This window comes from Lissotriton vulgaris, chromosome 1_2 (genome assembly GCF_964263255.1).
Source record: "Lissotriton vulgaris chromosome 1_2, aLisVul1.2, whole genome shotgun sequence".
NCBI lineage: Eukaryota > Metazoa > Chordata > Amphibia > Caudata > Salamandridae > Lissotriton > Lissotriton vulgaris.
In genome coordinates this window covers 166,352,794-166,366,841 of record NC_141686.1, presented here as the reverse complement: position 1 = coordinate 166,366,841, position 14,048 = coordinate 166,352,794, and the positions used below count along the sequence as shown (strand labels likewise).

At 44.1% G+C, this 14,048-nt stretch overlaps 1 protein-coding gene across 2 annotated transcripts in view; it reads right to left on the bottom strand.

Moving 5' to 3' along the window:
• The window catches only part of BRAF (B-Raf proto-oncogene, serine/threonine kinase), a 759,203-nt gene that overhangs the window by 522,447 nt on the left and 222,708 nt on the right, over nucleotides 1-14,048 (bottom strand). For both annotated transcript variants that reach the window (XM_086953040.1, XM_086953041.1), the window contains exon 5: nucleotides 9,167-9,269. In XM_086953040.1, the coding sequence (XP_086809166.1) occupies nucleotides 9,167-9,269 (103 nt within the window). The remainder of the gene's footprint in view (nucleotides 1-9,166; nucleotides 9,270-14,048) is intronic.

Below are 14,048 nucleotides of genomic sequence, written 5' to 3'. Positions count from 1 at the left end.
AATTCTAGTAGCTTCACTCTCATTATTAAATGGAATAATACTAAATGGTAATGTAGAAGGAGATATTCCTGCATCAAATACAAGACAAGGGAACTGTAGTTCCTCACTCCTGGACTACATGATATTTAGCACGGACCTGTTTGGAACAGATTCACAACTTAAAACTAATTTTGTTCTTGGCAGTGACCATGCTATCCTGCAAGCAGACATAGAGTGGAAGATACAACTTTCCTCGTCAAGCCATATTATGTACATTCATAGAACAGTCTTGGTAAATCAGGCCCAAAGATGGATTCAATGAAATTCAACAGCACTCAATAAAATTATTACCATAATCGATACAACACAACTACTGCAAAAAACTCATGCTATAAATCCGATAATAAATTTTGAAATGGCTATCAAAAACTTATTACAAAAACTAAAGGAAAAATTAAAGTAATGGGGTACAATAAAGAATCCATACGACATACCAAAATTAGCTACTAATACAAAACAATCAAACAAACTGATAAGATCGCAGTTTCTAGAATACTCAGCATCCAAACAGCTAGAAATTAACAAACTGAAAAAACAACGTAGGAGAGAAAAGGCAAAAAACAAGAGAATAACCCAGGATATAAACTGGGTAGATATGCAGATAGCAGCAAAACAAAATAACCAACACGCCTACTGGAACATAATTGCTAAAGAAACGGGCACAAAAAAAGCATTTCAAGCCATCCCGGTGCCTCCCACAGAATGGGAATTATACCTCGCCAATTTATGTAAACTAAATACTAATCTAGAAATACCTAATAATTTGGTTAGAAACCCAGAAGTGAAATCTTTAAATATCATAGCACCAAGTCCCTTCTCAATTGAGTTACATATAAAAAAGGCAAGAACGACGGGAGCAACGGGGCCTGACCAAATCCGGATTAAGGTCCTCCAATGCAATCCCAAAGCATGGTCCTAGATGTTATCTCCCCTTTTTAACCATATCTTTACCACCCGGGGAAATCCCCAAATCTTGGAAGGGGAGTATCGTAATGCCCATAAACAAAAAGGGTTTAAGGCTGTATCCGGGCAACTACAGGCAGATAGCCTTTCTAGATGCAACAGGAAAGATGTTCACAGCAGCAGTATTAGACCATTTTAAGGACTGGGCTTTTTCATCAGGTCTAATCCCCCTATATCAAGCTGGATTCAGACCAAAGCACTCGGTCATTGATAATATTGCTGTGCTACAAACCATCTTAGACAAATATGTGGCAATAAAATCCCAGGTCGTCTATGCGGCAGACTCTGAAGCAGAGATCAGGCCCGGGACCAGGCTTCAAGTCCCGACGCGGCAGGGTCTTGGGCTCAATGTCCGCGGACTCGATAATTCTCGCCTCAGCGCCTACTCTAATCATGGGTCTCACGCTGCAACTCTGGGCAATAGCTTGCTTAATCTCCACAACGCCCCAACAACACTGGGATGCCTGGCTTCACCTTGGGGGTGCCCAGGAGGGGCATCTCACAGGGAGAGCCAGGAAGGGTTCCACAGCGTTATACAGCGCAGGAACGCCCCGTTGCTGGGGCAGCTGTGCGCTTTACAAGTATACTACATTTAAATTTTATTGACTTTACCACCGCATTTGATAGAGTCGATAGAGGAACACTCTGGAGAAAACTCAGCAAAATGCGTATCCCGGATAAAATACTTCATATAATAACATCATTACATTCCGGGACTTGGTGTCAGGTTCATATGGGGAGAGAAAAGGGTTTCACAAGCCCTATCCCGACTTCAAACGGCCTTAGGCAAGGATGTCTTCGGCTCCTCTATTGTTTTCCCTTTATCTCAGCGACCTGCCTGAATGCTTTAAACAGATATGCAACTTTCCACCTAAAACTGCCATCCATAAAATTCATACCATGATGTATGCAGACGATGTAATCATATTAGATCTAACACCATTTGGTCTGCAAAGAAGCCTCCAAGCACTCCACAACTACACAGAGGAAAACTATTTAATACCGAATATCGCAAAAACAAAAATAGTTCAGATTTCAGGAAAGAAACAGAGTGCCAAATTCAACTGGACTTTAGGGGGAAAATCATTGGAAGTGGCAAATGAATATACCTATTTAGGTCGAATCTTCACAAAGTCTCAACAAAACATGCCCCATACTCGGAATCTGATTCACAAATCTGAAGTTCATGTGGGGGCACTTTCACGTTTATATGCTTCAACTGGTCAAAGACACTTTTCTTCTCTGCTTCAGGTATACAGCGCCAAGATTCCACCAGTGCCGTCATATGCTCTCAAATACATCCCAATAAGCCAGTGGAACTATCTGGACCTAAAAGAAGGGAAGATCTTACGGAAGCTAACAAAGCTAACAAAGCTTTCTCAAGCTGTATCGATACAAGCTCTCTGCCTCGAGTTGTCATTAACCAGCTCCTATGCCAGAGGAATTACCAATATCATTAGATGGGCATATAATCTCCTCCATGCATATAATCTCCTCCAACGCTTCGATCTCTTCTTAAAACAGAAACATTTGAAAGAGAATCTTCGAATTTTGTATTTTCAAGGAATACTTTAACTGCTTTTAAGTTACCTAATGTCAATATTAATTTGTTACAATCGTGGACACCTGCTCAGCTGAAGCTCTTTTTAAAACATTTTACCCAGAGACTCAGCTTTCATCTAGATTCTCAATACTGCATTAAAGTGTCTATATATATATTTCACAGAAACTATTAGTTTTTAAGAAAACACAACAGTATATTAACTTTAATTTAAAGCACGGGATCAGGAGATCAATTGTGCTGCTTCGATTTGGGATACTTCCTTTAAAATCTTATACGTATAGGTGGCTACCAAAAGAAAAATCAAGTACTATCTGTAATTTGTGTAATGGTGGAGAGCAGGACTTGGAACATTTGTTGTTCAAAAGCCCAAATGCGAAACTGGTAAAGGCAAGGAAAAGATTTTTACAACCAATCTATACAAAATGTAGAATTAACTCGGTAAAGGAATTGATCATACTATGTAAGGCTCGTCCAAATGAGTTTGTCTGCTACATTCTATACACATTTTTAAAACCTATTTTAACTTTGTATTAGAATGAAAAACCTTCCTTTTTAAACAAAATTGTTTAAAAATGTTATGGTATGTACTGAATATTTGTGGTTCTCAGTGGAGAACTAAATCAAATAAAATTACCTAACTGACTAACTCAACTCAAACAAGAAAGAGGTCCTCATCCTCGGGACCCACTCCCGTCACATGGGACGACTCCCGGTGGCCTGCCGCCATGGGAGCCGCACCCACACTCACCGACCACGCACGCAACCTAGGGGTCATCCTGGACTCATCGCAAGTCAACACGGTCTCCTCCTCCTGCTTCAAAACCCTCCGAATGCTTCGCAAGATCTACAGATGGATCCCCACCGGAACCAGAAGGACGGTCACCCAGGCCCTAGTCAGCAGCAGGCTGGACTACAGCAACGCCCTCTACGCAGTAACCACGGCCAAACTCCAGAAGCGACTACAGCGCTTACAGAATGCCTCTGCACGCCTCATCCTCAACATACCCTGCCACAGTCACATCACAGCCAACCTGAAAGACCTGCACTGGCTACCAATTAAGAAGAGGATTACCTTCAAGCTCCTCATCCACGTCCACAAAGCTCTTCACAACGCCGGACCAGCATATCTCAACAAGCGTCTCACCTTCTACACCCGAACCGCCAGCTTTGCTCCGCCAACCTCGCCGCCATCCCACACATCCACAGGACCACAATCGGCTGCAGATCCTTCTCCTACCTCGCGGCCAAGACATGGAACACCCTCCCCACACAGCTGCGACAGGCCAAGGACCTGCTGACCTTCAGGAGACTCCTCAAGACCCAAGCAGTAGCTGCACCCCTACCCCCGCTCAGCGCCATGAGACCCTCACAGGGGATTAGTACACTTTACAGATATGTGATTGATTGGAAAACTGTTCCACCAAACAAGATCTTAGCCCTGGCGAGTTACTGTTAGTTGCTCAAGCGTAAGGAGACTGTCCACTGCGTAATGGGAGATTAGTTCCTCAGGATTTCTTTTAACTATCCTTTGCACTCCCTGATGAGTGAGACTATCCCCCAAGGAAAGGTCTCAGTTGATACAATCACTCACTTGGATGGATCTCCACATGCACCAACAAGCTGTTTGTTCACCCCGTATTCAGTAGACATGGAAAATTAATAACTGAGAGCACGGTCAGGGTCAGTCTGCACAACTTCTCATCTGCCTTAAATGCAAGCAGTGGGAGGTGCAAGACGAGAGGTGGCAACTAAATACGATTGGTTCAAATGAAGGGTTTGGGTTTTGAAAACACTATCCAGGAAATCAACTAACAAGCCTCGGCTAAAGTATTCACTCAAAGAGTTTTGAAGGGAGGACACTTTACATCACAAACATGCAAGGGCTCAAAATGTGATGCTATAGGTTACATAAAATGCCAGTTAGATTGAAGCTGTCATGAGATCCATCAACTTTAACTGATTTCTAAAAGCCATGTTCTGCTCAAGTAGTAGATTTGTTGGACTCAAGCAGTAGCTTTGCCTTGTTTGTCTCGAAGCCCCAGAAACCTGTATGAGAGGTACCTCCGGTGTTAATACTACCGCCTACTCTTTAATGTTTATATATCTCTTTTAGCCAGCTTGTTGGGTGGCATGGGGGTGTCGTACTTCATGTATGCCGATGACACTACTCTTTAACCTCAGTCCTCATCGTCAGTTGCTCAACCAATTTAAGCATGCTGAAATCAGACTTTTACCAATATCAGCTAATGCATGACCACACATTTATTAACATTCAATCCACCCAAGACGTAACATTTGATCATAGGACAAAATAATGCAAATCTTTTTCTCCCCACCTTGCCTCCTGTTAAATCCTCCCAATCATCTGACAAGGCTAACAAGCATTGGCATAGCCAATAGGTCTCGCCTTTGGAACCATATAAGTGTTTAGTCATGCAACACTTGATGTTGTTGCACCAAGGATATTGTGCTGGATATCTAAACACTTATAAAGTCCCAAAGGTGAGACCTATTGGCTATGCCAATGCTTGTTTATAATCGTGAATGCATCTGTAACTTGGTACTATGCCAATTCCACCAGGAGTACCAATAAGTAGATTTTACCAACTTTCATGCTACTCTCATTCATTAAGTAATTTACTTAAGGCTATTGTAAAGCGCTCTGACACCTCTTGGTAAAGTTCAGCTATATAAAAGTGCATAAATAAATAGAATAAACCAGGACGAAATTACATTGGAAGGAGATGGAAGCACGATGAACGAAGGGAAAAAGCTTGAAAATGAAACAATGAATAAGACATAAATGAAATGCAAACTTTAAAAAAAGTCCATGAACTGGTGAGGGTGGAGATTATGAGGAAGCAATGGCTTACTCACAGGCAGCACCACAAAGACGCTGTACAGCAACACGACACCACCAGACGCCAAAGCCTCCTTCTGCCCGAAGAGCCAGGGCAGCTGCCGAAGAACTGCAGGCAAGCCGAGCTCGAGAGCCAGGGTTAGCCCCAGAGACAGCAACACTAACGGGGCGGCTTGCCGCACCAAGGAGGCGGATGGAAGCAGAGAGCCCATGTCTACCGCCACCGCCTGTCTGTGCCAGACATCAGCTGCAGGGTGCAACTACCAGGGGCGGTCCGGGTCGGAGCGGGCCGCGGACCAATAGCAGCTAGAACAGAGTGAGGCTCGTCGGCTCCCATTTCCAGCAGCGGAACTGTATCTACAGTAAACGCTGCCCATGTGCGCGAATGTCATTAACACTTGCACAGATAAACAAGCTTACCAGTGAAATACCCTCCGCCATCTTTTTATGGGAGGGATACCATTATCTATCTTTATAAATAGAACAATCTCAAATACCCGCAAACATTGGCATGACAAAAACATTTTTAATTATTGGAACTTTTTTTAAATTACTAATTGGAAGCGATGGTGTGTCGGAAAAAGGGCGACATATCTTATTTTGATCACAAGTGTAGAACTCAAACGTGCCAGTAATAATCAAAACACCTAAGTAAACATGGCAGCCATGGCAGAGCAAATGTGGTTCACAGCCAATACTATACATTCCTACGGAAAGATATTTTCAAAGTATCATTTTGATTGTAGAGCAAAGAGAATATAGTAGAAAATATATTACTCTTGTGTGTTGCAGTCCTGTAGTTGGATAGCATAATTTATTTTTGTTTTTAGCTTACTCCGAGTATAAACTGAGTTAATAGAACCTAATGGCTACATAAAATGTATCTTATATTTAAGATTTGTTCGATATTTCTAAGTTGCTTCACTTTTAATTGTGTAATTGCTCTTCCTGGAATTGTCTCCCATTTTAATAGAGTCGCCGGTGTTCCATTTAGTTCAACACAAACTGCTGGACGGTCATTTAATCTTTTTTGAACGAAATCGCTCCCATTGTAATATATCCGCCACCCGTACCTACACTGAGAGGTGTAACCCTTATCGTCCTCTTTTAGTTTTAATAGTCAACCTCGCCTCTTCATTCAAAGAAAGGCTAATACCTTACCAAGGTTACATAAAGTCAGAATGCAGAAGCGGTGAGGAACAGATGCTGAAGAGTTGTGTTTTGAAGAGGACCCTGGTGCGTTTTCTAGTCTTGAAATAAGGCGAATTTACTTATTGATTAGCCCTTGCCTGCATTTGACAAGGATAATTTATTTTTGAATGGTATGCAGTAAAATATAGTATTGAATATTTATTTCCCACATATTATGAGGCAATATAATTTATCACTGTGAACGAAGTATGTCTATATATAGAAAATGTAAAAAGGGAGTTTCAGAAAATTCAGCAAATTTTACATCCTCATTAATTTGTATGGAAATGCAAGTAGTTGAATTTATAGAAAGCTTAAACAAGCATTGGCCGCGCTGCCGTAAAACAAACGCTGCGCGGCCGCGAAATGAAATAGTAAAAAAACAACGCGAGTGGTGACGCGAGTTGTGCACACACGCGCGCATGACGGGAAAAAGTGCTGTGCACGTTGCGCACGCTTATGCGCGTTCTAGCAAGCTGGTGGACGGCAAGGTAGCACTTTTTGAAGCAGCTACTAAATGTCTCGCAAGAGCAACTCATGTGATGACTCTAGCGAGACCTAAAAACTGCTAGACTCACAGGGCACAATGAATCAGCAGGCTACATGGTACTAGCAGTCGAAGATAATGAAGAACATTTGACCTTTTATGGATACCCACCATCACAGAATTATCACTCAAGCCCTAGTCTTATTCCATCTTGACTATGGGAGCACTCGTTACTTGAATGGCCCTTCCTATGAAGCATTCATCAGGAGCATGCTAAGCAAGTAAGAGAAAGCCTAGATTCCTTAAAACCTTAGATCACCACAGCTTTGTGCAAGCTTTCTATCATGAAATTCAGAAACCTTTTGCATGCCAGATAAGTGGGACCACAGACATATGCCTCATGCTTTTCTCTTCGTAATGACATTTCAAGAGTGAATCTGTAAAAGGCTGTTTTATTTACTTACAGTACTTGTAAAGTGCACAATTACCTCTTAGGGTGTCCTCGCACTAAGCAGATGCAACAAAATCTACAACTCTTGAAGAAAGATTGTATCCCTCTTTTACTATCTTAAGGACTCACTGGTGTGAGCTCAGACCTATCTGTTGCACACAATGCTGCAGGTAGCCCTGCTGGTCCCTCCCAGAGGACCTGAAGGGACCACAGGAATCTTCAAACCCTTAGCACCCGCCGCATGGGAGCGGGACGAATGAGGTACCTGGCAGCGATCGAGAGATGCCCCACCTGCACGCTGGCCATCTGCCACCATGCTTGATCACTGCAACATAAGAGTCCCTGGATTGGGTGGTGGTGCGAGCCATGCCAGCGGGCTGGGATTAGCCCACGGTCAAAGGCGCCAGAAGGGAAGAGAAGGGAGGCTACCCCTATTTCGCATGCCTTAACCAAGAGGATACCCTTGCTGCACCAGCTCCTTCTCGTCCAGTCTGCCCTGCCACTTGCGAGTAGGGCCTTTTCTTAGTCGCCCAAAACACAGTCTTGCTAGGATGCGGGCATGGGAGAGCCCAGGATTTTGTAAGGAATACATGGCAATTTGGTTTTTCCCCCCTCCAAGGTCGAGCTGGGTGAGCAAGGGTTTCGCTTCGGGAGGACCCGGGGGCTGAACAACCTGCACTACATGCCCCCACCTGAATCTCCCGCCAACCCATCCCCCCAGCCCCTGTCCCTCACTTGTACTACGGTAGGGTCATAAGGGGTGGAGGAGCCTAGCCTGCGTCCAGTTCTCATTCCAGCGGTTGCAGACCGCTCCGCCAGCCAGGGCACTCAGGGGGAGTGCTTGGCCCTCTGCCTACGGGTGTTCCGACTGGCAGGCGGCCAAGGGTTTCAGCCTGGAGCCATCAGTCGCTCATAATTTCACAGGCATCACATGCTGTAACTGCACAAGGGTATCAAACTGCCTTTTTCTGAGCTTCAAACACATTTTTAGCCAAAGACTAAGGAGTGTGTCTTTTTTTTTTGCTTAATCATGTTCACACATGGATTGTAATTACGAGTTTTAAGGTATTTAGCACATCAATAGTTATCTGATCTGTTAAATAACTCAACCTTTGTTAAATTTTGGCAGATCAAATCTGCCTAAATTTAACAAGAGAAAACATACAGCATTTACACATCATTAAGATTTTGGTGCGTTAAGCCCCAAATTGGCAAGTTATTCCCCATGAACTCATAATAGATGTTATTGATCGCATCCGATAATAAATCTTCCACTTGGTATTGTTATTCATCAGTGGCACTGGCTCGTAATCAGGCCCTTGGTGTAATCAAGTACTGCTATCTAGGAGAGAAGAAAACGGAACTGGTGTAATCTAATGCAAATCATTCAACACTGGTACAACAGCTGAGACAACAGTGGTGCTATAGTCTCATGAAAGTATGTAAAAGGTTAATGGGGTGCCAGCTGGATAATGACTATGCAAAGTGAATATTATCTTGTGGAAATTTGTTTTTACAGGTAAACTAATCAATGGTATGGCAACATACTTGAATGTTTAATTGAAACTTGGGAAATCAAAGCAAAAATGTAGCAAAACATATAGTACGTACAAAATTATGTGTAGTTAGAGGCACATTCTCTAAAACTTCTACATGCAACTCTTCTCCTGTCAGCCAAGATATGTCGGTATCCCAACCAATCGGCTTCTTCTCTCTGCAAAATGGAAATAATAACAGGTTATCAGACCAGGTGGTACCAGGTGCAAAAGCAAAATACGTTTGAATTGAAAGGGGTTGTCAGAGACTTGCAATCCATGACGAACATTAAGTTTGTTCTCCTTATTGCTTGCCTACCATGAACTGAGAATACACATGATGCCATTTTGTTTAAAAGACTGTTTGACATACATAGACAGCTGTCCATATTTTCCAAAGGAAATACAGATATCAGAGAAAAATGGAAAAAAAATATTTCCCGCTTAATCATTCCTACTCAATTTTCTGTTCCAGCTCTAGCAACTGATAGGATTGCACACAGCACTCACATCGCTCATACTTGTCCGAGACATACTCACCTAAAGCACCCTGCTATGCTATTGTTGCGCCTGCGCATAGCCATAGTTGAGTTACATTAATGTATCTGCCGGCTGCCTTCTACGTTTAAATGTTGTATAGGAGAGTTGCAATTTCTTCTAATTTGCAGTAATGGCACTCAGTGTTGTTTACTATCCACAGTACGAGGCACGTCATACCGTTCACAATGAACCCTTTCTCAACCTTTCTATATTGCAGATTGTATGCGACTGCATATTGTATTGTTACGCAATGTTATAAAAAACAAAAAAAAATGTTATAAAACGTGTCTGAGGTCACATATCACAGGAAAGGGCAAAATAAGACTACGATCATGCATGTCAGTAATTGTTCATAGGATCCACAGCCTAATGGCGCATCGTGAGTCTTTCAAAATTACATTTTTTCAAAACTCCATGTCAGGAATTTCATCCCTGTATATATCAGGAAGGTCAACACCGTGCTCACATTTAGGAAAGAACTGAATACACACCTCTATTGAACTCTACATCATGAAGCAGTAACAGTCGACTCTTAAAAAACCCTGTAACTTTGCCTTTGACCCAACACAACACTTTTGAGCTAGGTTTGCACAATATAATACTACATACATACACAATAGTGAAACACATTTATTACTAAAACCTTGCAATTTCTCATTGTGAATTGCTAAATAAAGTTTGATCCTGCCCCTTAAATGGAAGAAACAGTAGCTTACTGCTTAAATCATGGTGGCATACGAATCAAATTTACACATAACAGCTTACTAAAGAAGCACTGGCAAAGCAATCAGTCTGGATTAAGCATGCTAATGCCTGCAAACCCATCATCGCCTTCATCCATCTTCACGGGAAGTGACATCACTGATTTCCAGCCAAAAACGTCTTTAAAAGAATCCAGGCAAGCAGACTTCATTCCCCACCATCCATCACCACAGGAAGTGACATCACTGCAGTTCCCAATATTTAGAAAAACAAGAGCGACCCATATGTCCTTGTGAACTGGGTGTTGCTAATGAGCAAAAAAACAATGTTCACAAGGAACTCATTCACCACAATTAATACAAATTCTGCAAGATGGTAGATCTTGCTTGAATTATACAAAGACAGAAGAGAAATATGCAATATGGGACCTTAGTTAAATTCAGTCAGAAACGTAATACATCAATCCAAAAAAGCCCACACAACAGTCTATCAAACTACTACTCACTTCAGACGAAAATGAGTATAGTTTATTTTGTAGCACATTGGACACCACAAGCAGTACGAGGTACAAGGTACGAACTATATACAATTCTCATGTGATTTGGTGAACCCCAGTGAAGTGACCATAACCTATCGTGGCGTAGAAGTAAAGTTAGAAGTGGGGGGGGGGGGGGGGGGAGGGGGGAGGGGGGTAGAGGGTGGAGGACAAAAAAGGTTATTGGTAAGGACAGAAAAGAGGAGCTTTCATAATTATAATATATTACATTGTTTTTTGTTTTTGTAAGGCTCGGTCTTTGTTAACAACGACGTTTCAACCCTCTCGTGATACGGGGTCTTTTCAGAACAGGAATTCTGGGGACATTGTTAGCACAATGTGTGCCAGGATTAGATGTCTTTTGGCATTTCCAAAGTAGTACCAAGGGCTGTATAAGACTTATGCCGGTTACTATGAAGCAATGAACGAAGGGCAGCCGGTTGAGTAACCTAATAACCTAATCATGACCAAATGAAATGTAGAATTAATTCATTAATTAGGCGAATTATGAAATCCTTTATCCTCCAGGAAATCTGGGAGGAGTTGGTGAGAAGTAAATCAATTACACAGTTCTGTAATGCATTCTATGTCGTGCTGCGGTGCGCTTCCGTGACCTGTCTGGTTATATTTTTCTCTTTTGTCTGTGATTAATTCAAGCAAGATCTACCTTCTTGCTGAATTTGTATTAACTGTGATAAATGAGTTCTGTTAGAACTGGGATTTCTGGTTGGCTAAGGCTTGCACCAAAGCCAGGCAGAAACCACCACTCTAGTCAGGGCAAGGGAGTCACACGCCAAGATAACCCCTGCTCACCCCCTTAGTAGCTTGGCACGAGCAGTCAGGCTTATCCCGGAGGCAATGTGTAAAGCATTTGCGCACGCACACAGCAACAACATCCCAGGTACACTACAAAAGGAACTCAACAAAAGGTTATATAAAAATAACTTTTGAATTCTCAAAACACATCAGATATTAATCACACAATATACATTGTGCCAACTGGCACGGGCAATATTCACAAGGGATTATTTACACAGGACAGGGCCACTTGAAGTAGTGTGGCTCACTGGTTAGAGGCGGCAGACCCGAGAGCAGAGGACGGCCCGGGACCAGGGTTTGATTCCCGGCGCGGCAGGTTTCTGGACCAGGGTCAGCGGACTCGATAATTCTCTCGCCTCGGTGCCCACTCTGATCAGCGATCACACACGGCAACTCTGGGCATTAGCTTGCCTCATCTTCACTAACGGCCCCACCAGACCGCCGGGGATGCCTGGTCTCACCCTGGAGATACCCATTAAGGGACCATTCTCAGGGAAGCCAGGAAGGGTTTCGCAGCGGTCGAAGCGCCTTGGGACCCTACGGGTAAGTAGTGCGCTATATAAATGCCAATACATTTACATTTACATTTACACGTGGGCCACTGTCAGTATCAACTCTTAGCAGAAATTGGTACAAGTAAAAATAGATCATAAACCTACAGCCAGCATCTACTGGTAGTCACTGTACTCCACCTCAACCTGTAACAAACTACATTATGTAGAGTCACATCAGGAGCGAATTACATCCTGCGCCAACCTCACCAGCATAAACACATTATGCCATCTCTCACTAGTCTAAACATGTTAGACCCTACCTCCTAAGTATAACTCACATTTAGGGGCGTACAGCACAGAGTGAAGTACAATCTCACTAACACAAACCTACATAGGTAAAACAAGCTCATAATCATAAATCACAGTTTTAGAGGTATCAGATACAGGGTGCGCAAAACATACTAAATGCATTACATTTCCTAACACCACATTTAGAGCACATCAATCATATTGGGGCCTTGCGCCCTATACATCTACCAGCCCCTTTGGCCAACTGGCTATCCAAGAAGGGGCTCAAATGCCTGTGTCCAGAATGTCAGGGCGCGCTGCCAATGCAGCGCCGGTCAGGGGTGCACCATCTGAGCAAACCTAAACGTTGCAGCTGCCCACTACTTGCTGGGCAGCTGAGAACAAGCACTGGGAGGCCTAAACGCTGCAGCTGGCACTAAGTGATGCGCAGCTGTGGAAGGCCTGGCACCTCTGTGCCATGTCTGTCCCTCTCAGGGACTCTCAAATTGCGCCTAAAAGGTGCAGCTGCCCACTACTTGCTGGGCAGCTGGAAATGAGCGAAGGCAAATGGGGCATGGGCTCTCACTGGCCCTCCAACAAATGACTGTGCCCCCTGGAGCCATCTGGCTGTGCCCCCTAGCTCTAAAATTAACACATGTCCCTAGGAACACTCTGACCCCTTAAGCCACTATACCCCCGGGAGCACCGTGGCTCCGTACATAATGAGGCCAGGTTAGAGACCCACAGGCTCTTTAAACTAAACATACCCCCTGGCGTTAGAGCACACTGGCTCTGGGGTTCTGGATGGCTCACGAGCCCCTCTGGCCCCCTGAACGATGATGTGCCCCCTGTTGGAGCGGCTCGCAACGGCGGGACCGTGCAGGCACCAACACTGTGCCTCCCTACGCACTGGGGGGAGGGGCTTCTCAATGAAATGGGCCCCCATCGCTCGAGAAAAGTGCCCACCATGGGCGGCACGGGCCCACTGGGCCTTAGGACCCCCACAGGGGGCCATCGACACTATGTAGCCAGTTCAAGTTCAAGTTCAGAAATTTGTATAGCGCACTACTCACCCAGAGGGTCTCAAGGCGCTTGAGGGAGGGGGGGGTGCTTTACTTATCGAATATCCAAGTTTTTAGTTGCTTTCTGAAGGAGAGATGGTTCTGTGTAAGGCGGATGTGGGTGGGGAGAGAATTCCAGGTTTTGGCCGCTAGGTAGGAGAAGGATCTTCCCCCATGGTGGATCTATGGATGCGCGGAATTGCGGCGAGGGCTTGATTGGACGATCGTAATTGGCGGGTGGGGGTGTAGAAGGACAGACGCGTGTTGAGGCATTCGGGTCCTAGGTCGTAGAGGGCTTTGTGTGCGTGGGTGAGGAGACGGAACGTTATTCTCTTGTTGACGGGGAGCCAGTGGAGGTCTTTCAGGTGACCGGAAATGTGAGCTTGACGGGGAATGTCCAATATGAGTCTGGCTGAGGCGTTTTGGGTGCGTTGGAGTTTTTTCTGTAGTTTGGCTGTGGTTCCGGCGTAAAGGGTGTTTCCGTAATCCAGTCGGCTTGTGACCAGTGCGTGGGTGACT